General features: G+C 40.4%; 1 protein-coding gene across 3 annotated transcripts in view; it reads right to left on the bottom strand.

Moving 5' to 3' along the window:
• The window catches only part of Ylpm1 (YLP motif containing 1), a 72,016-nt gene extending 47,660 nt beyond the window's left edge, over positions 1 to 24,356 (bottom strand). The window contains exons 1-4 of one of the 3 annotated variants that reach the window (XR_007835240.1): positions 23,271 to 24,356; positions 8,086 to 8,322; positions 6,636 to 6,815; positions 4,955 to 5,922 (exon numbers count right to left, since the gene is read on the bottom strand). Coding sequence is in view for 2 of the 3 variants with exons in the window: in XM_051196341.1 (XP_051052298.1) it covers positions 4,955 to 5,922; positions 6,636 to 6,815; positions 8,086 to 8,322; positions 23,271 to 24,140 (2,255 nt within the window). In the remaining variant the exon portion in view is untranslated. The remainder of the gene's footprint in view (positions 1 to 4,954; positions 5,923 to 6,635; positions 6,816 to 8,085; positions 8,323 to 23,270) is intronic. The other 2 variants (XM_051196341.1, XM_051196342.1) reach the window with 2 other exon arrangements.
• Between the last annotated feature and the right edge of the window lie 3,065 nt (positions 24,357 to 27,421).

The following is a 27,421-nucleotide window of genomic DNA, read 5'->3' as shown; positions in this document are numbered from 1 at the left end:
ATACAAGTTCTAGAAAACTGAAATCCACTTATGTGGCAGCTGACCAGCACTAAGACACTATTCTACAAGAACCAATGAAGAGAGGACACACAGTGTCAAACCACTACCATTGGTGTGCAACAATGCAATGTACTGTGATACGGTTTTGTACTTGACTTGGAGAAATTTTCAGTGTTTTAGAAAGATGCATCAATCTGAATTTCCACAAATCTTTAATACAGTTCAATAATATATAAATATTCTATTGCCATATTTTTTAGTTAACTAGTGTAGTTCTGTTCTCAATTTTTGTCTTTCTACCCAGTTTTGTTTAATTTTTTTTTCCAGTATGGTTTACCATGTCCCTTATGTCTTATAACAGACCCTGAAATAACGAAAGGAAGTTCCGTTTCCTTAAGATTGCTCTAAATCAGTCTCCTTGACTAATCAGCTTCTCACTGGTTTTGTTTTAAACTCAGTTATACAGGAGGAAAAAAAGATGTTTCTGAGAAACAGTTACTAAGTTGTCTCTTTAAGAACCATATGAGTAGACTGGATCTGGTGGTCATGACTGCACTCAGGAGGCAGAGGCAGGAAGAACTCTGATTTTGAGACCAGCCTGGTCTACAAAGCAAGTTCCACTAGAGCCAGGACTACACTATACAGAGAAAACTTGTCTTGCAAAACAAACAGAAGAATGTATGAATGAAAGAAGTAGATGGGCAGAGATGGAGGTAAAACAAACTAGTTTTAGGAAAAGATAGCATAAGAATTCAATTTTAGGGCTAAAACCCCCAACCTTATCAAAGTTGCAGCATGTTGACACATACCCATGACCTTAGCACTCAGGAGGCTGATGCAGGAGGATCAAGAGTTTGCAACTATTATGGGCTATATAATGAATCCACAACAGCCTGAACTAAGTAGCAAGACCCTGCACTTGTCCCAAGAGATGAAACTACATCAAATTAAACTAATCAAAATCAGAAACCAACTTGATAAAGCTGTACATCTGTAGAGTAACACAAGCAGCATTAACCGAGATTTCACTAAAATGGTTGCTCAAACCCTAATCAGTCAAATGCAAGATGAGTTAAGTGCAAAGTCTTTGGAAAACAAAACTATTACACATATTCATGATGAGACAGATGCAGCTCAATACAAATGTAAAGACCTGGCAAACAAAACTGTTGTTTAGTTCAAAGCAAGCCAATACAATAGAGTAACCAAAAACCTGTCAAATAAACAAAACACAACAAAAACACATTAAAATAATTTAAGTGGGAGCTAAAGAGATAGCCTCATGATTGCACTTGCTGCTCTGGTAATAGGAACAGAGTCTACTCTGGTAACAGAGCCACCCATATCAGGTGGCTAACAGCTACCTATAATTCCAGCTTCAGGGGATCTAATGCCTTCTTCTGGCATCCTTGGGTACCTGTATGCACGTTAATATGCATACAAATATAAATAAATGCATAAGTATAAATAAGCATTTAAAAATATATGTACACAGTAAGTAGAATTAGGTTGTAAATAGGCCCGTGATCCTTCAGTCCCTAAGTAAGTATTCATTCTGAAGGAGCCTAACATATCACTGGTCCTTAAAAAAATATCAGGAAAAGGCTAAAACCAAAACCAATGATTGTGGAAATAACTTGAGTTTATGTATCTGGAAGAGCAGAACAGGTAAGCTAAGGCAGTGAAACATGAGAGTAATCTTTAGTATTTGTGGTAATGCACTGTAGAAAAGGAAATGATAACCCATTCTGTGTTGCTCCACAGAGGCAGATCTAGAACCAGCAGGTAGACATTATGGAAACATATTTAGATTTAATGATTAAAAACCTTTCTGAAATACTCTATGTTTTATAAGCCAATGTTCCTTTATTAACATGTTAATATTTGAGCAAAGCCCATCAACTTCTTGCCATAAAAAAAATACAATGAACTTAAAAGTGGATCAGAAGGCTATGGAATCTCATCTCATCTCAATTAGAGTAATTCACTGGGGCAGCTTTTTGTTCTTTTAATAGTTTCATAGATCTTATCATTTATTTGTGCTGTGTATACATGTGCAGTCACAGCACACATGTGGAGGTTAGGACAACCGGTAGGAATCAGCTCTTTCTTATACTGTGTAGGTTCTGGGGCTCAAACTCTGGTCATCCTATTTGGTACCAATCGCATTTACCACTGAACATCTTCTCACTGGTCCTGGTAATTAGCTTATAATTACCTCAAATCTCAGCATTTTTACTTATTTACAGTCATGAAGTCACTTAGAGATGATTTATATAATAAAGGTAATATATACAAGACCTATCATAACAAGCTAAATTACAACATGAATACAGATGCCAGAGAGGGAGTGCAATAGGTAAATCCTAAAATTCTTTTAGCACTAATATTATTGATTGTATCTTTGAAGTAAGAAAAAACTTAAGATAGTTCCTACTTGGTAGTCAGAGAAAGAAAACATGATATAAATCATGGGAGCTAGAAACACGTTTTATGAGGTGGTTAAGAGCACACCTCTCTGATAACAAGATGCTAAAAGGCAATGCTCAAACCAGGAGACAGATATGAGTTCAAATCAACAATATGAGCTATACTGCAAATAAACAAAGTCATGACATCTGAATGGCAGCATTCAGCACAGTGCTTAAAGAGGAGTTTGCTTTGGGAAGTGACTTAGCTCTATTCTAACTTAGCAAGTTAGCTGGGGTAACTAACAAGTATGTAACATCATACTCAATTAATGTGTTGCTGGGGATCAAACCCAGGGCTTTGAAAAGGTGAGGCAAGCATCCCACCAACTGAGCTACAAACCCAGATTACATATTTTTGTTTTTAAATATTAAAGTAAGGCTTTAATTTAAAATGATCTTAATCGATTGACACCACAACTAAGAGATATATACATAAGTAGCAAAAAACAAATTATAGCTGGGCGGTAGTGGTGGACACCTTTAATTCCACCACACAGGAGGCAGAGACAGGCAGAGACAGACAAATCTCTGGGTTCGAGGCCAGCAGCCTGGTCTGCAGAGCAAGTTCCAGGACAGCCAGGGCTACACAAAGAAACACTGTCTTGAACCAAAAAAAAAAAAACCCAAAAAACAAAAAACAAACAAACACAAAACAAAAAGGAAATTGTAAAACATTCAGTGTAATTTTGTATTTATATTTTAAATCTCCCAGCAATATGGGACTGGAGAGATGCCTCAGAGGTTAAGAGCACTGACTGCTCTTCCAGAGGACCCGGGGTTCAATTCCCAGCACCCACATGACAGTTCATAAATATGTAACTCCAGTTTTAGGGGACCTGCCACCTTCACACAGACATACACGCAGGCAAAACACCAATGCACATTAAATAAAAATAATTATTTTTAAAAATCTCCCAGTAATAGAATTAAATTATATACATTCATATGCTATGAATGATATAGGGAGCATGGTATGCATTTCTTCTATAATTTCTGACTGGAGGAAAATAAAACTGATTTAAGATATTTTTCCAGCTGGATGTGGTGGCACACACCTTTAATCTCAAAGCTTGGGAAACACAGGCAGGTAGATCTCTTGAGTTCAAAGTCAGACTGTTCAACATAGCAAGTTAGAGGCCAGTCAGGGTTTACACAGCAAGACCTTGTCTCAAATAAATTTTCTATTGCAAACTTGCCATATATGTCACCTTGGGAGAAAACTAGATTCTTCTAAGCTTGGAAACATGAACTTAACATGTTTGAGAGAGACTTAATATGTAGGCCAAGCTGGACTCACTATGTGGCCTAGGCATCGGACTCCCTACCTGAGCTACCTTTTTTTAAAATGACATTCTGCATGTATGTGGGTGCTCACATACCTCCACCCATATGGAGGCCAGAGAATAACCAGCAGGAGTCAGTTCTCTCTGTCCACCATGTGGGTCTTAGGGTTAGAACTCAAGTAATCAGACCTAGCAGCAGGAAATTTCAAGGAGCTCATGGCTTAGCCTCTTGAATACTAGGGTAATAGGCATACACCACCATATCTGCTGAATGTAATGCTTTTTAAGGAAAACAAAACAGCAAACACTATTTTTTTTCTTTTCTAACTATATGTGATAAAGAAAAAAAGACATCTCCTAAACTAAGAAAATATAAAAGATGCAAGGTTCTATGACTGGGGAAGGGGCGTGGCAGGGATTTTGTAATTTCTGTTCTGTTAACTACTGTGAATAAAAAGCAGGAACGTGACAGGCAGCATATGCCTTTATCCCAGCACTTAGGAGGCAGAGGCAAGTGGATCTCTGAGCTCAAAGCCAGAGTGAATTCCAGGACAGCCAGGACTACACAGAGAAACCCTATGTCAAAAAACAAAATTTTTACAAATTCAACAAACAGAACAAAAAAAAAAAAAAAAACAGGAACTTGGCATTTGCAGAACAAATGTTTTTTTAAAAGGTCCTACTTACTTCCACTTACTTATACTAATCTAGCAAATGATATTTACTAATTCAGTTATTTGTCAAACAAAGAAAAAGCAAAACTCATTTTCTGTCTTTTCCTTTTTATGAGACAGTGTGTCATAGAGGGCCTGGGCCTGGGCCTGACTTAATATATAGCTAAGGATAGCCCTGAATTCCTAATTCTCCTGCCCCTACTTCCCAAGTGCTAGGATTACAGAGTATGCCACACTATACCTAGTTTAAATAGTATTTCTACAGCTGACAGCCAGTAGGAAGTGATCAGCATTACTCTTCAAATATTTGCATTCTAGCCACGGGTAAGATAAAAGTAGTTACACATCAAAGAAACAGGAACACACGATCTTTTCTAAATAATGTCATCTGAATTAGCAAATAATACTAACACTTTTACTATAAACCATGATGTATACAAAAAGTAAACACAAATATTGTATAGGTCAGTCTTTTGATTCCATCGCAGCTTATATAACATTAGCCAAAATAAGAAAGCTGACTTACCTGGGGCCTTTTGGACCCTCCAAGAAACTGCTTCTGGGAGATTCTGGAAGCGGTCCACCTGACCTCACTGACATGTCCTTATTTGTAGAGACAGACTGAGATGGAGCAGCTGGAGGTTCCACAAGTCCTGGCTCTGAAGAGAACGAACTGAATGCCTTGTTCAGAGGTTTGGAATTCACTTGTTCTGAATGAGGTGGAGGGTGGTAAGATGAAGGTGGGTTTGAACCAAAAGGCATAGGTGTAGGAAGCAGTGCTTGCTGAGGGTTTTCTGGGACTTGTGAGCTTTGGGAACTGGAGACTGGTGGCACTGGAGCTGAGGTTAACTGAGGGGGCAGTCCTTGTGGGACTCCAGGGGGAGGGATTCCTGGAGGAGGTGTGGCTGAAGATAATGGCGGGAGGGGCAGGACAGGTGGAGGTGCCCCAGAAGAGAGAGATGGCGGGGGGAGGACTGGTGGTGGCCCTGCAGAAGAGAGGGAAGGCGGGGGGAGGACTGGTGGTGGGCCCGCTGAAGAAAGAGATGGAGGCATCCCTGGTGGGGGCACAGAGGTTGGTAGAGAAGGTGGCATCACAGGTGGGGGCATGCCAGGTGGCGGTACAGTAGCAGGTAAAGCAGGGGGCATCACTGGTGGTGGCAAGGATGGAGGTAATACTGGAGGGGGCATTGTTGGTAGAGGTGGAGGCATCTGAGAATATGGGGCAAATGGAGGCGGCATTGACAAGTTCCCCATGTACTGGTTCTTCACATTCTGAAATGAACTGACTTTGTCCTGGAGGTAAGTCTGAGTGGCTTTCATATGTCCTTGCCATGTTTTCCACTGCTTCTCATACTCCTGAAGCTGATCTTTATGAGGATAGGAATGGAGCTGTTCCTCCCACAGCTGAAACTCTCGCTCCCATTCTTGGTAGAGATGTTGAAATTGTTGCTGCTGCATCTCATAATGTCGCAATTGCACATCTAGAGACATTGTCTACAAATAAAGGATAAAATTTCTTTCAAGATAGCCATGTAAGAATCAGTTCTAACTTACAATATTCATGTACTCTTGGTACATGAATAAAAAATTTCCAAGGGGAAAGATAAAATTGCTAGATCCTTTCAGTGATGACCATTCTTCTTTCCTTGGGCTACTTAAAGAATATCACACAACTAGAAAAACCCAACCAAACCCTGAGGCAAACAGCTATTCTCAGCAATGAGTATTTTCCAAGGTTTTAATGTTACTAAGGACTAAGGATCATTTTAAGAATTTGAAAATAAAAGAATGTTGAAAATCCATTACTATAACATAGACACAAGACTATACCTCACTGTATTAAGACAAATATATAAATCATTTTATACACTTACTTATGGTATACTGCTTAGGGCATATGTGTGTTGACTGCTTTGGCCCTTTTGGTGAGTTACATGATTCTCTGTTTTTAGAGATATCAGATTAACTTGTACTTATGTGAAAACAAGTCTCTAATGTCTTAGCAACAGTATTCTAAGAGATAAATTCTATCAAACCCTCCCGCCTCAACAGATTCCATCACAACACCCACCCTCCATAATATGAAACAACTATTTGTCAATACTGCTTTATCTTTTGTTTTTCACCCTCAAATCTCTTTTGGGAATAACAAATCCTTTACTCATTTTTGGGACATCTTCCTAACCACTTAGTTTGGAAACACTCACCTGTATGTGTGGTGAATGCTGGATGACTTGTTGGTACTGCTGTAGGATCTGCTGTAACTGAGTATGCTTCTGCATTATTCCCTGATACTGAAAGCCAACTCGATGCTGCTGGTGCTGCTGCCAGTGTGCTGCTGCAGCCTGCAACTGTTTTAACCTAGCTTCCTCTTCTGGGTCTTCAGACTGAAGGTAAGAGAAAACAAAAACACTTCTAAGTCATAAAGCAGCAACCAAATCAATCAAGTCCAGAATGCTTTTGACTCAGGCTGACTGTGAAACGTTATCCTATATTTAGACAAAATATGAAGCCGTATGCCACAATCTTCACTAGGATAGTAATTTCATTCTTCTTAAACAAGACAACCATTTCCCCAGCAGGGAATGAATCTACATTATAGTATCTTTCAACCTATGAGGAAACCCTCTTTCCCTCCCTTTCTCCCTTTCTTCCTGTCACATTTCACCAGAAATCTGAAAGTTAACTGTAGCTCAACAAAGTTGTGAGAACAGTATTTGAACTAATATAGAATTCTCTGCACCACAGTCACTATGCATTATGTGACAAAGATGATCATTTTTAATGTTTCAGCATCTTTAAAATAGCTACTACCTGAATATATCCATTCTGCAGATGAGTAAATTAGTAGAGAATGATTACCTAACCTGTTCAGAGTCACCACTGTAAGTGGCAGTGTTTGGGTGGCTGAACCCAAAAGCTAAAGATCTAAACAATTGTGTAGTGATATTTTGTTTAATAAAGCTTGCCTGAAGTTCAGAGTACCGAACTAAGCCACTAGTCAGCCATAGAGGCTAGGCAGTGGTGGTGCACACCTTTAATACCAGCACTCAGAAGCCACCATGGGCTATACTAGATCGATCCAGTCTCAAAGAAAAAGAGAGCTCACACCTTTAATCTTAGCATTTGGGATCCTGTGCTTTTAATCCTAGCACTAGAGACAGGAGTGCTATAGCTGGTTGGGAGAGAGGAATACAAGGCAGGAGGAGACAGGAGCTCAGTGCAGTCTGTGGTTTGGTGGACACAGATGCAGTCTGGAGATACAGTCTGAAGATAGGATCGCTCCTTTGGTCTGAGCATTGGTAGAGGTAAAAGAACACTCTAGTAGCTGGCTGCTCTGGTTCTCTGAGTTGGTTTTTATTAAGACAACCAGAACAGAATTCATGCTGCACTATTGCCCTGTGCTGTAATTATGAATACACCCGGGCATTTTTCTTTTGTGTTGAGACACTCCATCAAAAGAGTATCTAATTCTTCACTTTCAGGCAACCTCCCCAAAATCCCTTTGCTACACCTCGATAGCTGACATCTGATTACTTTAAAAGTGGAATTTTTTAGGTACCTGAATACATATCATACATATGTCCATTTATGACAAAAGTGTTCGTAAACAAATCAGACAAAACTTAGATGACTGAATAAACACCATACAATTACCTGGGGTTCCTCAGGTGGGAGCGGAGGTGGTGCCTCTTCATTTGGAGGTGGCAATGGGGGCTCTTCAGCTGAAAGAGGCTCTGACATTTGAGTGGTGGCAGGCACTGGAACGTCTTCTTTTATGGTTTCAGGTACATCCTTTGTTGTAACGGGACCCTTTTTGTGTCCTGGAAAATGCACTTTTGTCCTCTGCTGCAAACTAAGCAGATGCTGTCGATACCAGTATTGTTGTTGTTCCTACAATACAAGCCATTTTTAAGAACTTTATTTTATTTATTCAGTGTGTGTGCATTTCTGTGTGGGCACAAGCTTGCCACAGAGAGAGGAGGTCATAGGACAACTTTAGGCAAATGGTTCTCTCCTGCTATGTGGGTTCTAGAGAATCCAACTGAGGTCATCAGGCTTGGAAAACAAGCACCTTCTCTACTGAGCCATCTCTCTCTGGCTCAATTTTAGAATGTTAATTGATAATCACATATCTCTGCATCTGGTGTTGACAAAGCTACATGTATATGTGTTCATGCACCAAATAGAAGAACAAAGCTGGACTGAAAGAGGCAAGTTTTCAAGATAGAGAAAATTTTAAATTCTTCCCCAAAATTTATAAATTTAAATTAAGCCATACATCATAGTTGAGCATGCTTCTGGTTTCTCCCCTTCAATGCTAAGTACTGAGCCTAGGATTTTATGCAGGGCAGATACATGGTACACATACATACATCCAGGCAAATCATTAATATACATCAAATAAAATACATGGAAAACAAAAACAAAGCAAAAAAAAAAAAATTCCTTCTGAGGCTGGGTATAGTGGCATACACCTTAAATCCCAGGAACCAGAGGGCTATGTCATGTTGGATGTCTGTGAGTTTGGGACTAGTCAGAACTACATAGTTAAAACCTTGCCTTGAAAAGAAGAGGAGAGAGAAACAGGGCTCTGCAGAAGAGAACAGTCTTTCTGTCAGTATGCACAGCTACCTGTGTATAATCTGCCTTTAGTGTGCTGGCATTTACTCACAGGAATCCTCCAATTAAAGAAAATTACACCATTTTAGTCTTTACTCTTCTCCAAATACCTATTTCCTTTAAAGATACACCGTATCAGTCTATCTGTACTCAGATATACACTATACATGAAACTTTATTTTTTAAACTTTTTATTTATTTCAAAATTTCTGATTTATTGTCTAAATTATACTGTTAATTTAATTTTTAGGAAGAGATTATTTTGTCATTTATTACAGGGTTTCTCTGTGTAATATAGTCCTAGATTTCCTGGAACTTGCTTTGTAGACCAGGCTAGCCTTGAACTCACAGAGAACTGCCTGCCTCTGCCTCTTGAGTGCTGGGATTAAAGGCATGTCATGTCATACCATGCCTAGTTCATCTTTTATCCTTTAAAAGTACAAAAAGAACTTCAGCAAGGAGAAAAAAGTTAGAAAGCAGATAGGTATGGTAGAACACGCCTGTAATCCCAGAACTTGGGAAGGTAGAAGCAAGAGACCACCCTGAGGTACACAGTGAGTTTGAGGCCATTCTATCAAACAAAACAAAAACAGGGAGAGAAGAGGCTGGGGTGATAGTTTAGTGTGTAAAATGTTTGCTATGCAAAATGAGGATCTGAGTTTGGATTCCTATAACCCACAAAACAGGCAGGCATTGTAGTGCTGATCTGTAACCTCAATGCTAGAAGGCAGAAACAGGAGGATTAAAAAAAAAAAAAAAAAGGAAACAGGAGATGACAAAACAACAGAGAAACGATATCCCAATATCAATTAACCCTTTGCATGCATGTGCCTCTGCATGCATGTACATGCAAACAGAATTAGGAGAAAAAAAAAAACCAATTCCTGGTATTTACAGATTCTATATATGTAAATTTGCTGATCTGCTAAAAGTTTATTTCAAACTCCAATAACAATACTCAGTAAACTTTCCCAGTCATTTATAAACAGGTGAGTGACAGTGAAGAACTGAGTAACCTGTGGCCTGACAGGTGTATTCCCAGCTGAGGTAATAACAAGGTGGATTCTGCTTTCTGGTTACTGATCAGTGTAGCTAGTACCACAAATTCCACAAATTTTTGTTATCTTTACAATTAAAATGCCCCCTGCAATCATTCAGGAGTATTGGCAGGTGGACCAGCCCAGTCTGGTCTATAGTGGAACCCTGTCTCAAAAAACCAACCAACAAAGAAAAATAAAGTACAAAGCTGTATTCCTACAGCAGCTGTGACTGCCCTTATAAAGAAATGTATGTTCTATAAATTTCATTCAAGCAAGCATTGCTCTGTTTACCAAGAGCTGAATGCTAATGAATCAACAATATCTACAAAATAAGGTGTCTTTAAAGGGAAAACACATATGCATGGTTATATATTGAGGAAAACACAATCAGAAGATCAGAGTCATCTGTATTTTCCTTAGAATAGAGGTTCAATATTCATTAACTTTTGTGGTGACTTTGAAGACCAGCAATACTCCCCACATAAAAATATACTAACTGTACAGTAAGTAATTAACAATTAAAATTAATTCTTTTAAAATTCACTACTCAAATGAAAATCTTCCAAATCCTCGTATTTTATTATATAATTCTCCATGGTTATAAGGCTACATAAGGATAAACAGAAGTTGTCATGACTTCTGTCAATACAGTGTGTGTGGTGTTACAAAATTGTAATATCAGCACTCTAGAGAACAAGGGGACTGGAGCCCAAAGTCATTCTCACATACACAGAGAGTTAGAGGCTAACCTGGGCTTATCTCTAAAATTTTTTCTTCATAATCTGAAATACACACTAAAGAACTACCCTGTAGACTCTTATGATAAGCATTAGTACACATTTGCCCTATAAGTAAGATTTTTATGAAAGAGATGTTGAATACCAAGCAAGCTAGAGTTACATGGTAAAACCTTGTCTCAAAAAAGGGCACAACCTGCATACCAAAGGTTTAAAAAAAGACTCCAGAAAAACTGATAAATTCTTAAAATATGCTTATCAAAAGATTAAAAATGATAGACAATGATGATGTGAAATTTTATCATAAAATTGTAGGATCAAGAGCCAGAATGGTAGCTCACAACTTTAGTCCCAACCCCTCAGGAGTCAGAGGAAGGCCTGAGTTTAAGACCAGCTTGGTGTACAAAGTGAGTTCCAGGACAGCCAGTGCTACACAGAAAGACCATGTCTCAAAATAAGAAAACAAACAACCCCTCCCACAAATAAACATTTTTAAAAACATTTATATGCACACAGGATTGAAACCCAATCTAGCAGAGTGTGGTGGTGCATGCCTTTAATTCTGCATGTAGAAAACAAGCAGAAAGATCTGTGAGTTTGAAAGGCGTAAGGTCTACAAGTTCCAGGCCACTCTGTGGTACACTGAGAGCATCTCAGAGAGGAAAAAACAAAAACAAAAACAAACCCAATTCAATCTGTGGGGTGAGTGGAGGTGGGGGTAATGTTGCTACAAGCCTATAATCCCAGCACTTGTGAGGCAGCCTGAGTTCAAGGCCAGCCTGGTCTTTGTTCAATTTACAAAAACCTAATACAAACTATCTATTGTTGTAATTTTAAGCCCTGAAGCTCTGTTTACTTTTTTTTTTTTTTTTTTTTTTTTTTTTCTTCTTTTTTGGTTGTTTGGAGACTGATTCTCATTATGCAGCCCTGGCTGTCCTGGAACTTCCTCTGTAGACCAGGTTGGCTTTGAACTCAGAGATTCACCTGTCTTTTGTTTTCTGAGTACTATACTTAAAGGTATGTGCCACCTATCAGATAATTTGTGTGTGTGTGTGTGTGTGTCAAATGGGTTAATTTCACACACTCACTTTCCTTTATTTTATTTTATTTTATTTTTGGAGACAGGGTAGCCCTGGCTATCCTGGAACTCAGAGAAAAAGACCCACCTGCTTCTGCTTCCCAGTGCTAGGATTAAAGGTATGCACCACCATACCTAGCTACATGCTCACTTTCTAACCCAATTATCTTGGGAGAACAATAGTTCCTACATTGTTAATAATTTATTTTATAATCTCTCCCAATTTTCTATGTGCAAAGAGATGTACGAAATATACATAATATAATATTTTTCCTCACCAACTAGACTGATTTGTTACTGTTCACTCAACACTGTAATTTATGTGGGAAAAAGTTATCCTTTTTTTTTTTTTGTTTTGATATAGGGTCTCACTATGTACCTCTGACTGTCCTAGAACTCACTGCACAGACCAGGCTAGTTGTGAGCTCACAAAATGCTAGGATTAAAGGCATGAGCCATGTCCCAGCTCATCTTTTGCTATTTTTAGCTAGTCTTCTAACTTCAGCAAAGTGCTAGAACACATGATAGGATATCAATAAGTGATACTATCATAAGCCACTCATTTGATCTGAAACTTTTCTAACTTCTTGGCAAGAATAAATCCTATCTCACTAACTCTATTTTGGCTCTTATTATAATACATATAACCCTTAGTTACTCTTACTATCCAGCATTAAGAAAAAAGTGTGTGGTGGCACACACTTTTAATCCCAGAGTTTGGGAGACAGAGGCAGGCAGTGAGTCCAGGCCACTCTGATCTAAATACCCCATATTCCAGGCCAACCAGAGCTACATAGTGAGACCCTGCCTCAAAAATACTACTAACAGATAAAATAAGACTCATTAGGAAGTCGGGCATGATGGCACATGCCTTTAATGCCAGCATTCAGGAGACAGAGGCAGGTGGATCTCTGCCAGTTCCAGAGATCTAGAACAAGCCAGAGCTATTACACAGAGAAACCATCTCAAAAAACAAAACAAATAAACAAAAATAAACAAAACAAAAAAACTCAGCAATATTGTAATATCACATCATTTTCAGCCAGGCATGGTAACAAATGCACTTGGGAGACTGAGACAGTAGGATCAGAAGTTCAACATCATTTTCACCACATGGTAAGTTCAACATCAGCCTCAGCTACACGAATCCTCATCTCAGAAAAACAAGAGGAAGACAAAAATAATTCAATTTCCTCTACTACTTTAAGAAAGTATCAATAGGTTCATCACTCACCTTAAAAAAAAATAAAGTCAGGATCTGATAATGTAGCTCATCAATTGATAGAGGATTTGCTTGCCAAGCATGCACTCATTCTGAGTTCTACTCCCAGCACAAAATAAAAAACCAAGAGAGTAGCATATGCCTATGATCCACTAAATCGTCTTTCGGTTTCCATATGCACCACAGCACATGTGCCCATATCCAGACAGACACACACATGGACATACTCATACAATTTTTTAAAAGGTTAGAAGTTCAAGTTACGTGTTCAAGCTTAATAACCAGTTCAATGTAGTGATATTTTGTTTGTGATCTAACAAAGAAAGTTTGCCTGAAGATCAGAGTGAAGAGCTAAGCCACTAGTTAGCCATAGTGATCAGGCAGTGGTGACCATACCTTTAATCCCAGCACTCAGAAGGCAGAGTTCACAGATGGCTTTGAGTTCAAGGCTACCCTGGATAACATTAGATTGAACACTAGATTGATCCAGTCTCAAAGAAAATCGAAGCTCACACCTTTGATCCCATAACTTGGGATCCCAGTACTAGGGAAGTGAAGACAGGAGTGATGTGGCTGGGTGGAGAGGATTATGAGGTGAGAGGGCACAGGAGTTCAGATGTAGTTTGAGGATGCCGTCTGAGGTTTCAGAGAGACAGCATCTACCCCTTTGTTCTGAGCATTGGCAGAGGTGTGAACTCTAGTAGCTGGCAGATCTGCTTCTCTATATGTAACTCTGGTTTTTTATTATTAAGACCAATTAGAACTTGTGCTAAAGTTCAAGGCTAGACAGGTCCCAGATGGAAGATAGGGAGCTAGAGAGAGTGCTAGTGGTTAAGAGTACTAGTTACTCTTCCAGAAGATCTGGATTCAATTCCTAGTACCCACATGGTGGCCCATAACCATTTATAACTCCAGCTCCATGAGTTCTGATCTCCCCTCCTTCTGGCTTTTATGAACACCTAGCATGCACATGGTTCACAGATATACATGCAACCAAAGCACCCATATATATAAGATACATTTTTTTTAAAAAGGACAAAGATATGAAAAAGCAAAACAACTGAAACAAAGGACACTCTTCATTTTTATTTGAGAGATATTAGCCTCAAATTCTTGCCTGCCTTCTGATATTGGCACTGGAGCCTGGGCTGTCATGTGTGCTGGCTGTCTCACTTGCTTAAAGCATCACTAAAAGACACAAAGATGCCAACTCTTTCATAAGTTAAAAGATAGTGGCTACAAACAGAAAGATCTATAGATAGAATCACTGCACCCCCTGTGATCTGTGTGCGTGCATGCATGTGTATTAGCCAGAAGTTAATGTCAGATACCCTACTCAATCTTTCTCTACTTTTGTTTTTTGAAACAGGGTCTCTCACTGAACCTGGAGCAAGCCAACTCTGTTAAACTGTGTCTGGTTGGCTAGCTAGCAAGCCTGGAGTCTTCCTGTTTCTGCCTCCACGGTATCTGCTGGGATTACCGATGTCTACCACATTGGATTTTACATGAATGCTGGAAGAAGGTCCTCATCTACCCTTGACACAGGTCTAGATTCTTTAATAAAGAACCCACCCAACCTTTTTTTATGCATCCCATCTTCATCTTAGATCCAATCCAGTATATAAGCCTTATTAGGGTTTAAACATTTGTTGATTCACTGACAGTATGCTTTGTAGATCATTTTCCATTTATTATGAACCCTATAAGCAAGAAACAAAACTCAGTCTTACCATTAGGTGTCAACATGCTTCTGAATCTCTACAATGAATAAGGATCACATCACTCAGAAATGACCTCAGTGACCTCAAGAGTCACTCTCTGTCTCTTAAAAAGGAAGTCATGTCTGAACTTGCTAATAGACTATGAACCAGTTCTTCTAAATATCCCAGAATATAAGATAATTTCATGTCTTATAGGATGTTAGTTTACAGATGGAGCAACATCACAGCATATATTACTCTTAAAAGACTGAATGGGGGCTGGAGAGATGGTTCAGCAAGCACTTACTGTAGAAACACAGGGGCTTGCATTTGGATTTCTAGCACCCATGTAAATGCAGTTGAGCACGATGACTTGAGAAACAAAGAACAAGCTAGCTAGCTAGACTAGCCAAATCAGAGAGTTCTGGGTTAAGTAAGAGATCCTGCCTCTCTCTATGAGGTGGACAGCTGAAGAAGATACCCAACATCAATCACTAGCCTGCATAGCACATGAAGACAAGTGTGCACACACTGCCACCATCACCACAATTCGACACAAAGACTGAATGAAGGGATCTGAGGCATAATAAACTTTACAACTATTTGAAACAAATGTCATTGCAAATAAAGACGCTGATTTATTCAGAAAGCACTTACTACCTGCTACTGGCACAGCAATAAAACCAAAGACTAAATGATTTTGCAAGGAGGGATATGTTACAAAGTGTGTCTGTGTGCAATATTTTAAAGACTAATATTGTAAAGTTTTTATCCCTGCCTAGATTACCAACACCTGAAATAACGACTATTCTTTGTGTAGATCTTAAAACGAAGGGAGAAAAACCTGCATATTCAATCAGATATATACTTTTGAAATTAATTTAAAATGTCTATTTTTAATATCATTAATGTTCAGATTCTCCTTTAGGAGCTAAGGTCACCCGGTAAATTTAGTATCTGTTTTTAAAAAGAAGAATGTTCCTTTACTTCACTGCTTTCTCCAGTTCCTACCCTCATTCTCTTACTCCCCTTCAGTTAAAAACTTCTTACAAGAGTTGTCTATACTCACCATCCCCATCCACACCTTCCATCACTCCTCAAATCAATGCAATATGGCTTCAGTCACTATGAAACTGCTCCTGCCAAGGTCAACAATAATCTACATGTCAGTAAAGGGAAAAGATAACTCAAAATCTTTACCTTTCTTGACCTTTTGGCAGTACTTGACACATCTGGCTACTCCTTGATCCAGGAACTGTGCTCCTTCACACTCTAAAGTACTGCTCTGTCCTGATTTTCTGTCCACCTAATCTGGCCTTCCCTCCATTGATTATTTGGACTGTGTGATTCTGAACCTAGCCACAATGTTCTTTAACCCCCATTCTTACTCTACACACACACACTACCCAGAGGAGCTTACCTATTATATATAATATACCTTAGGATACAATTTTTATACTGACAGTTCACCAGAACTGCTTCTGAACTCAATGTCTGAATCTAACTTCCACATGGATATCTCCATTTGGAATTTATGCTGAAGGACCTCAAACTAAATATGCATAAAGCTTATCTCCTATTTTCCGCACCATCCCTAAGCCTTTTTTCCCTCTCATCCTCTAGGCTTTCCTATTCTAATAAATGGTACTATTAATCACTCAGCAGCCCACAAATCCTTGATGTCTCCTCCATGCTATGACCACTCGAGGGGTCTCCAACTGGATGGATTCTAGCAGCTAAACATGTCTTCAGTCTTTCTGCTTCTTTTCATCTCCACTAATACCACCCACACCCAAACCACTATCATCTCTTGCCTAGATTACTTAACAACTATTTATCCTAAATCATTCTTTTGCTTTTCAGTTTCACTCTCCACATTGAAAACAGAGTAAGCTTTCAAAAACGCCAATCCAGAGGTTGGAGAGATGGCTCAGAAGTTAGGAGCACTTGTTGCACTTGCAGAGGACCTGGGTTCGTTTTTTAACAACCACATCAAGGCTGTTTGTTAAAACTCCAGTTCCAAAGAACCCAACATTCAGTTGTGGCCTCTGAAGGCAGTGCATCATGTGGTACACAGATACGCAGGCAAAACACCTATATACAAAATAAAAATAAAGAAAACTGCTTTAAAATGCCAGGGCTAGAGTGATAGATAACTCAGTGGTTAAGAGCACTGGTTACGCTTGCTGTGGAACTAGGTTTGTTTCCCAGCACCCACATGATGGCTCACAACTATCTGTAACTCCAGGTACAGAAGATCTCAAACCCTCTTCTGGCACCACGGGTATCAGGCATACAGGTGGCGCACAGATATACACACAGGCAAAACACCTATTCACATAAAGTAAAAATTTTAAAAAGTTCTAAATGCCAATCTAGAATGGGAGGTGCAGCTCAGTGGTACAGTGCTTGCCTAGTGTGTTTATGCACCACTAAACTGAAATAATCATTGTATCACCCTTGCCTACATAAGATCCCTCAGTGACTAAATAAAATCTTCAGTGTGTTTTCTCTTATTACATGCCTATTATCTTGAAACTGTGCTGTTAGAGACCCTTACTGGACTTGTTTTTGGAAAATTCCTGCCTACTTTCTAGGTTTCACTTGTATATATGAAATTTGTGCTTTGAGACATGGTCTCATGGAGCCCACACTGGCCTCAAGCTCTCCATGTTGCAGAAACTAACCTTGAACTCTGATCCTGATTACTAGGAGAAAGAGGTTGCCACAGGCCCAATTAAATATTACTCTATAAAGGTGGCCTCTTTAACTAGGCTAGAGCTCCCAGCTATAGCTATTTAAAAGATACCTGTTCTTCACTTCCACTGTGTACAAAGCACTGTGAATACAACAGCATGTATGTGTGTTAGTACACGCCTGTAATTCCAATTCTCAAGAAGACAGAAGGTTCTAAATTTCAGAATCATTCTTGGCCATGTATCAAGACCAACCTGTCTCAAAAAACCAAAATAACAATAACTTTTTTGGGGGGAGGGGATTGGTTTTTTGAGACAGGGTTTCTCTGAGTAGCCCTGGTTTTCTTGAACTCACTTTGTAGACCAGGTTAGCCTAGAACAAGAGATCTACCTACCTCTGCCTCCCAAGTGCTGGGATTAAAGGTGTGTGCAACCACCACCAGGCAATAAATACTTTAAATCATGCCTTTTCTAGTTTCTTATAAAATAGTCTGGTTATTTTACACACTTTAATCCCATGACACTCTTGTATTTCTTCTTAGTTAATAAAATAAAAACCCAATGACACTAAACTAAGTACCATGTCTATATTGTTCACCAATTTATCTATAGTACTAAGCACAGTATTTCACATTAAATGATACCTCTATAAACTATGCGCAATGTCAACACTTTACATGACTTGTTTGGAGAATGAAAGAAATAAAACCACAACTCATTAAAAAGACTACTATACAGTTTAACTAGTCAACCCATTAAACACAGAAAAGCTAATTCTTCAAAAAGAATAGACCACTAAATCATCAATGCTTTACTCTGATATCTAGACAATAAATGGAAAAACAGCAAAGTGTTTGTCCCTATACTAATAACTGATCTTCCAATCAAATAACTCTAGCTCACAAGTGAACTTTTTCTTCACATAATTCCATACACTAAGGTAGGAAGAAACTGCAGAGGGAATTTAAAATCACTGCGGAAAACTTCAATGAAATAATTTACTCATGCAGAGACCATCACTGGGTGAGTCACTAGATGAAACACTAAATGCAAGACTGGCAGAAGCTTAACAGTGAGGGGACCAGACTGGCCCCACCTAAATCCATCAACTGAGCTCAGTATCAGAATACTGGGACAAGCAAGCACTCCTGATGGGTACAAATCAGATCACCCAACACTTATGCACTACACCTGGCAAGTAATGACTCTGAATTTTAGTGTAGTGTTTATAAAAAGGAAATAGAAGACTCAGAGCAAGTAAAATGACACATTAGACAGAAGCAGAGCCAGAACGTAGGATGTTCCAGAGGATGACAAATTTCTCATCCAATTCAGGGTCATACAGTAAAAAAAAAAAAATAAATAAATAAAATAGGAAACCTCGATCTAGATCAGGGGTCCTCAAAGAAAGGTGGTTCTTCCAGAATTTATGGTGACTAAACCTCACAATGTCTAAGATCATTTCTGGCTCTCAAAACTGGGAGACTACTACCAACATCTAGTGAGCCATTGTTAGAGACATTAGTAACCATTCTGCAACTAACAGGACAAATATCCCTCAACAAAAAGATCCCAAATGTTTATAGTGCTAAGACTGAGAAACCCTAATCTATGGAGCAAGAATCTTCTATTTATCCCATGTTGGATCTTAATTTGAACAAATCAACAAAATATAACTGAGACAATTAGGAAAATTTTAACAAGAATTCCTTTGAATTCTGCTAGAATGAGACAAGGGAAATCCAAAGGGATTAAGTGTTAGATGATATAAAAAGACTTATACTTTTATAATGTGCTTAACCTACAAGAGATCTTGGCTCAGGATGGTGGTGCAAGCCTTTAAGGTAAACAGAGGCAGACAGATCTAGGAGACCAGCCTAGTATACATAGCAAGTTCCAGGCCTGCCAAGAAATGAAATGTTGTCCCACCCTCTTTTCTCTCTTTTTGAAGCTAGGTACCTGAGGCCTGGGAGATGGCTCAGCAGATAAAGGCAATTGTTGCCAAGACTAAAGACGTTTGAGAGAGCCAAATATCCCCAAGTTGTCCCTGATCTCCACATGTACACAACAGCATACTTACACCTCTCCACCCCGCCACACAATAAATAAATAAAACACAATAGAAAAAATGTTTTTTGCTGGGCAGTGGTGGCATATGCCTTCAATCCCAGCACTTGAGAGGCAGAGGCAGGTGGATCTCTGTGAGTTCGAGGCCAATCTGGTCTACAAAGCAGGCCCTGTCTCAAAACAAAACAACAAAATCAACCAAACAAAAAATATGGACACACTGAAAAGGATGTAGCTTTGTAGCAGAATACTCAATTGGCATGCACAAAACCCTAGGGCTTGATCACAGTATGAAAAAGGGGGAAAAAATGATTGATTAAATGGCATAAGATTTGCTTTAAAATGTTTGAAAGACTACATCAAAACTGTAATACTCATTTAAATGATGAGTATTCATGATATTTTCTCTACTTAATGTTTAAATCTCTTTCACCATTAAAAAAAAAAAAAAAATTAGGGGCAGCAGATAAAAGCATAGGACAAGCAATCCTAATGACCTAAATTCAAATCCCCATACCCCAACTAACTCCCAAAAACTACTCTCATCTCCTGACCTCCATAAGCACACTATAGCATATGCAGATCCACACTCCCATCATATACAACAATAATAAATTCAATGACATTTTCCAACAATAAAATGGAAAAATGTGCAAAAACATATACTATGTTTATCACCTAATAAATCAAGTATCTTTTCTTTCTTTTTTTTTTTTTTTCCTTAGTTTTTTCAAACAGGTTTTCTCTGTTTAAGTCGTGGCTGTCCTAAAACTCAAGTGTGTAGACCAAGCTGGCCTTAAACTCTGAGATCTGCCTGCTTCTTTCTCCTGAGTGCTGGGATTAAAGGTGCGCACCACCACAACCACCACCAACCCCCCACCTCACCCCCAGTATAAACCAAGTATCTTAATCATAAAGAATGATAACTCTAGGAAATTATTCAACCAATATTTATGGTGGATCTACAAAATGCAAAGCACTGCTACAGAGAACTAAGATGGGCACAGCAAAGGCCTCACAATTCGAAAGACTGAACCAAATCACACGGTTTATAGAGATTCTGAATTTTGAAATATGCCTTGAAAGTATTCAATTTAAAGAGAAGAGAGAAGTTAAGGACATCGGAATAAATTCCACAAAGTTAAGAAAGTCAAGGACATCACAGGCTGGCTTTGAATTTACTATGTAGCCTGAAGGCCTTGAACTCCCGATCTTCCTGCCTTTACCTCCTGAGTGCTAGGATTTCAGGTTTGTATTACTATGCCCAGTTTATACAGTGCTAGGAATATAATCCAGGGTCATACAAGCACTCAACCAAATGAATTCTATCCCCAGCCACAGGTAAGGTCCTTCTTGACCTGGTCTACACCCAAACCTCAAACTTCATGCTTCCATTACGTTCTGCCTTTAGCAAGAATCAGAAAGACTGAATGTTCAAAGCATTGAAAGAAGTTCACTTCGGATTAAGGCAGAAAACCAAAAACAGTGTTCACAGTTAAGTACTTACATGAGGGTAGTTTGATACCCACACCCTTTCTTTTAAAACACCAGAGCTGAAGGTGTAGTTGAATAGAGCAGGTGACCAGCATACCCAAGGCATTGAGGTCAATCCCAAGCACAACAACATGCCAAATATACAACTCATTTGTTTCTCTACATGGCCAGAAAAAGTCAGGCTGAGGTCATAGTTTGGCTTGTATTAACTGAGTTTAACTACAAAACACTGGAAACCTCAGGACAGATGAAGAAAGAGAAGCCATGTAGTTCAGGTTGGCCTAAAATATATTATATAGCATAGGCTGGCCTCAAACTTGCAATCTTTCTGCCTCAATATCCCACTTACTAGGATTACAGATATGTGCCACTGCATCTAGCAAGAAAATGGAAATTTTATCCTATACGGGGGACAATGTGGAGGAAATAATCCTGATGAGCTAGTACAAACTTGGTGTAAGACAGTAAAATCACTGATCCTACTGTTCTATCAGTGTCTCCTACGCAGAACTTGTATCTCTTAAATACCAAACCACTGTAAAGTTAGAATATTGCACACTTAACACCAGGTGGTAGTGGCTCATGCCTTTAATCCCAGCTTTGAGGAGGCAGAGGCAGGCAGATCTCTGTGACTTCGAGGCCAACCTGGTCTACAAGGCAAGTTCCAGGACAGCTAGGACTGTTACACAAAGAAACCCTATCTGGAAAAATTGAAAGAATGTACACTTATCTTTTAGAATCGTATATAAACCTGAGCTTGCATATCACTAGACTCTGTTTTCCTCTAGTGAATTTAAGGTGGGTGAGTAATTACTGTGTTCTCTAAATCAATCAGATAATCTATTCCTATATTTGTCTTTGAGACGGGGTCTCACTATGTAGCCCTGGCTGACTTCAAACACTCCATCCTCTTGCTTCTGTAACCCAAATACTGGAATGTAGGCACGGGTTACCATGCCCAGCTTCTATTTCCCTTTATCTTCCCTCCTAAAGAGAAATTCATCTGTTCCTGCAACCCTGTCAATCTTTAACTGTTCTGTGGAAAGCACATCTTCAAAGAGCTGTCTAAAGGTATGGCTCTCAAAGGAACAGCTACCATAAAACTGGTTTTAAAATTAGCCAAATTCCAAGGCCATTATTTTGGAGTGAATGGTAACAACAATGAAATGTAACAAACTAATCACAGGGTAAAATTATCTTTAAGAGTTGGTGATGAGCCGGGTGGTGGTGGCGAGCACCTTTAATCCCAACAGGCCCATCCAGGAGGCAGAAGACAGATCTCCATGAGTTCTGTGAGGCTAGCCTGGTCTACAGAGTGAGTTCCAGGACAGTCTCCAAAACTACAGAGAAACCCTTCTTAAAACAAAACAACAAAAAAGGGGTTGGTGATGCAGGAATCAATTCCTAAAATAGATCAATAGACCCTCAAAGGATCAAGTATCTGGAGCCCCATCTAGTCCACAGGAACTTGCAGCATCATCTGGGATAATCATGATAAGACTTGCATCTTTCAGGTGCTGAGAACTCAATTCTAGAAACTGACAGCTATCTCTGGACCCCTGCATATTTTGTTTGTTCTAAGGAATTAACTGGCCTGGGTTTGGAGAGATGGCTCAGCAGTTAAGAGCACTGACTGCTGCTGCTCTTCCAGAGGACTGAGGTTTAATCCCCAGAACCCACACAGCAGCTCACAACTGTCTGTAACTCCAAGATCTGACACCCTGACACAGACACTCATGCAGGCAAAACACCAATGCAAATAAAAATATTTTTAAAAAATTAACTCATCATAATTTGTATGCATTTAAACATCAGTCCTGTTGAGACTATTCCTTTTTATACTGCCTATCCCATGAAGACCTTAGTTTAAAAAGCAGTTTTAAAACTAAGATCTTTGCAATAAGTCTAGAATGCTGGTCAAAGAAAGCCAAGGCATACATCAGAGATAAATCTAGTGCCAACCCACCACTCTTCAAGAATCTAGTTGTGTCTTTACTGTTCTGTTAGTAGTACACAGTATATTAAAATCCTGGCTTTCGGGCCTGACTCTTAAGGCATCTTTTGTAGTATGAATGAGCTAATAGTTTGTTGGAATTAGGATAGGTGCTAGCTGGTTAAAGCCCCAAGGCCTGCTCAAGTAAGACCTCCGAAATGGAAGATTCGACTCTGGCAGGCGATTTCTTACCTGTGGAGTCATTGTAGAGGGATCTGGCTCAGGAGCAGCTTGTTTCTGTTCAGCATTCTTGTTCTTGGCCCCATTCTCCAAAGGCTCTTGCTGGACAGTTGTCTTAGTCCCAGAAGGAACGGACGGTGGTGGTAGGAGTTGGGGTTTAGAATGACCCTGGGAGGAGCGGGAAGGAGATGCCTGAGAAGGTGGTAAGTAAGGCTGGGAATGGCTCAAATAAGATTGTGAGGAGGAAGAGGAGGAAGAGTAAGAAGGGGTGGGCGCCAGATAGGGTTGGGAAGGTGGGGACTGTGAAGGGGACGGCTGAGCGGATGGCAGGTAGGGCTGCGCAGAGGAAGGAGGATAGTACGAAGGTGGTGGCTGAGGTGGAGGCATGTACGACTGAGACGGGGGCATGTAAGCTCCCGGAGGTACAGGGGGAGATTCAGGAGGGGACTCCAACTCCATTGGGACCAAACCGGGAGGCCCATCTCGGTGGTGGAGTATCTGGTGTTTGTACTGCTGTTGCTTCTGATAGCTGAGGGCTGGCCCCGGTGGCGGGGGCATCGGTGGCGGCGGTGGCTGCCAGTCTCCGTAACCGCCCCCCGGCATCACCGGCGGGGGTGGCAGCGGGGGCGGAGGAAGGTGGTGGGGCTGGAGAACGCACTGCATTTGTTCCTGGTGCATCTGCTGCAGCTGCTGGAGCTGCGCCAAGTGCTGCTCTCGGAAGCTCATGAAGCCCGATGAGGAAGGGGCCGCCGCGGGGGCCGTCGAACCGGAGTACCCGGGCCCCGGCGAGGCCTCAGGAAGCGCCACCGGCGGCGGCGGCAGCGGGACCGGCGGCGGCGGATAGTGGCTGCTCCCGCCATACCGGCCCCAATTCGGGTACATATCGGAAACGAAGGCGCGGAGCTCGTCCTGGCGCCGTTACTCGTCGCAACCGACCTCCAGGAGCAGCGGCGGTGACGGGGACAGCCGGAACTCGCGGCGCCTGCAGGCCGCGGAGCGTGTGAACGGAGCTCGCCAGTGCGCCGGCGCTACCGTGTTAAGCCCGCGGTCGGAAAGGCGGGGACCGTCCTGAGGCGACTGCGCCTGCGCAGTAGCACCGAGAGGAGAACAAAGGCCAGATAGAGGGGACCTGTACTCGGCTACTCGCTGTTGCCGCCTTCCTTCAGGTTCGGAAAATGTAGGCGGGAATAGAACGTTGTCATGGAACCGAGAAACCAGAGTCTCAGAGCCAAAAGTAGTAGAAGAGATCCTATCGCCCGACGGGTTCAGTTTTGAATGGAGGGGGAAAAAGGAAAAAAAATCCATTCACACTAGCAACAAGAACATAAAACAAGGTGGAATGACTTCTAGTTAGAGAAATCAAGAAAACTGCAGAATCATACCTGAGAATAAAATTAAACTTGATACAACAGAGAAGCTTACAGTAATGGTGAGTAAAAAGTTAAATAAATTGATTTAATCAGTCAACCCACAGTCGGACAACAGAATGAAGATGGATTCTGAAGGAAGAATGTGAAAAACAGCCCCGATTCTTTCCTTCAGGTAATATCTACAGGTACAGGGGTGGGGGAGAGGATGGAATTGTTTAGATTGAATTTTTTTTTTTTAAGTTTGAGGTTTTCGTGTCAAGGTTTCCTGATGTAACAACCCTGGCTGTCCTAGAACTCCCTTGTAATAGACCAGGCTGGTCTCAAACTCACAGAGATCCACCTGCCTCTGCCTCCTGAGTGCTGGGATTAAAGGCGTGGGCTAACACCGCCCAGTTTTAACAGGTAAAAATTCCTCGTTTGGAGAATCCTCAAACCTAAGGCAAAGCCAGGAAAAGGTAACTTAAAAGCTAATTGTCTAAACCCTAGCTACAAAATATTAAAGAATTCCTTTGCTTTTGGTGATGGCTGAAAATTAGAGGTAGTACATTGAAGTCTGAAGAAAAAAAATTACACCAAATCTTTTTAAGACTATTAAGTGTATCAGCATGTCAATTGTGTACCCTTGAAGAACTGACTTGCTTTCTTTCTAGCAGCCAGATTTTTATCTAAGGCGGATGTGGGTGGTAGGTGTGGGGCTAGGGATTTAGTTTCTTTTAACATTTTATTGAATTTTATGAAATACATAAAGTTGCATGTAATACATATAAAACATAAAGGTACACAACCTGATCACATTTGTCCCAGCTCAAGAAATAGCTGTGTATTGTTTGACTTTTCCTGGGAAGATAACAACTGTAAGCATTTTGACGGCTTGGATGGGATGGAATGGACTCAGGCACTCGGGAGCCAGAATACTGAGTGTTACAGCTCAGATGGAAAGGTGAGCCAAGGAATACCACAGGTCACAGTAAGCATAGCAGCTTACACAGCCGAGCTTCAGGGAAAGACTTCCCCAGTGTGTCATCAGCTCTGCCCGAAGAACCAGGGGGTTTCCCCGGGGAAGTTGTTACAGTTCAGCTTCAGTCTCCCTGAGAGTGTAGTGTAACAACTTAACTTTGCCGGCAACACTAAGGATCTTCTCTGCTCCGGGAAAAGTCTCACCCAAATCTCATTCAAGAGATTTATTGGGAGGGAGGAATCCAGGATAGTGGCTGTACTCTGACAGTATGGCAGAGGACAGCCGGGGAGGCAGAACAGCCATAAGGTTTATACTGGGCTTCTGAGGAAGTGTTTTCCCAGGGAGATTTCCAGAGTGGAGATTGGTCAGATTTCAATCCTTGAGCTCAGACTGGCTACTGGTGCTCAGGGATCAGTTGGTTTTCTGCACAGGTTTGGGGTCAGATTTGGCTGATTTTAGGGCCAAAGTGTGTTTCTTTCACTGGTCCTTTTTAGCCTTTTGGCTCTAATTTTAGGACCAGGGTGTATTTCTTTCACTGGCTCTGATTCTGGGGCAAAGTGTTTCTTTGGCACTGGTTCAGGGTCAGGGTGCATTTCTTTGGTTCTGATTGCAGGGCCAAAGTGTGTTTCTTTGGCTCTGCTCAGTTTATGTTTCTTTGGTTGGGCCTTTTCCCCTTACAACATCTTCTGTCTACTCAGCCCAGAAGAAAGCCTGTAACAGACTAACGCATGTATAACAACAAAGTCCAATAAAATAATGAGTTTAATTGGGGTTACTTAAAGATACATGGGAGAGGAGTTTCAAGAGCACAAATGATTCAAAGACTACTTTATCATCAAAGCTCACTTGAGCATGGGGAACAAGAGCTCACAAAAGCTGGAAAACCTGGGAGCATACTGCACAGCCTGCAAGTTGCTCAATAGGTTAGAGTGTCAACCTCCAACACTTGCTCTGTAACTCTTCAGAGAGCTTATCTTGTTTTGACTCCTTTCAGGTTGCTCATCTTTCTAAGCGTCTTCTTTGTGGCTGGGCTTGTCTGAAAGTGACTCTGAAGTTCTTAGTGTTTACTCTTGGGAAGGAGGAGCCTAGTTAATCTGGTAGGCTTCAGGGACTTCCTGAAGCTGTTTTATGTTGTTTACTTTCTGTCTGAAGGAGCTTCCTCTGTGATGGAGTGTTTCAATCTGGAAGGAAACTGCTGCACAACAGCTTGTCATATAGCCTAATTGGTAGAAAGCTGTCTACCTTGCATGAAATCCCAGGTTCAGTTCCTATGCCTCACTTAAAACTGGGTGTTGCACACAACTGTAATCCCCAGAAATCTGGAAATGGAAGCTGGAGGATCAGAAACCCAAGGTCATCCTCTATTACATAGTGAGTTCCGTGAGCTACATGAGACTCTGCTTCAAAAAGAACAGTAACAAAAATGAAATATTTGGGCTTGGCAACCTGTGCCTATAGTCACAGCATTCAGTAGGCTGAGGCAGAAGAATTCCAATCTGAATGTGACATACGAAGTATTCTCCAGCTCAGCCTGTTTTATGTAATGAGGTCCTACCAAGAAACAAAATCTGGAGAGAAACAAAACAACAGAACATTGATTATAAGCAAGGTGGCCAGACCCTGCAATGAGAATGTGTGTTCTAGCTTTGTGGGTGCTTAGGTGCCTAATAATGAACTAAACTTCTAAAACTATAAGCCAGCCCCAATTAATGTTTTCCTTATAAGAGTTGCATGGTTATGATGTCACTTCACAGCAATAAAACCCTAAGACAAAAAAGCAAACAAACAAAAATTGATTTTACCAATTATGTTTATTTTGTTATGTTATAAACATA

This window comes from Phodopus roborovskii, unplaced genomic scaffold (assembly GCF_943737965.1).
Source record: "Phodopus roborovskii unplaced genomic scaffold, PHOROB, whole genome shotgun sequence".
In the NCBI taxonomy this organism is placed as follows: domain Eukaryota; kingdom Metazoa; phylum Chordata; class Mammalia; order Rodentia; family Cricetidae; genus Phodopus; species Phodopus roborovskii.
Note: the sequence above shows the minus strand (reverse complement) of the source record. Positions and strands in the feature narration are given on the sequence as shown.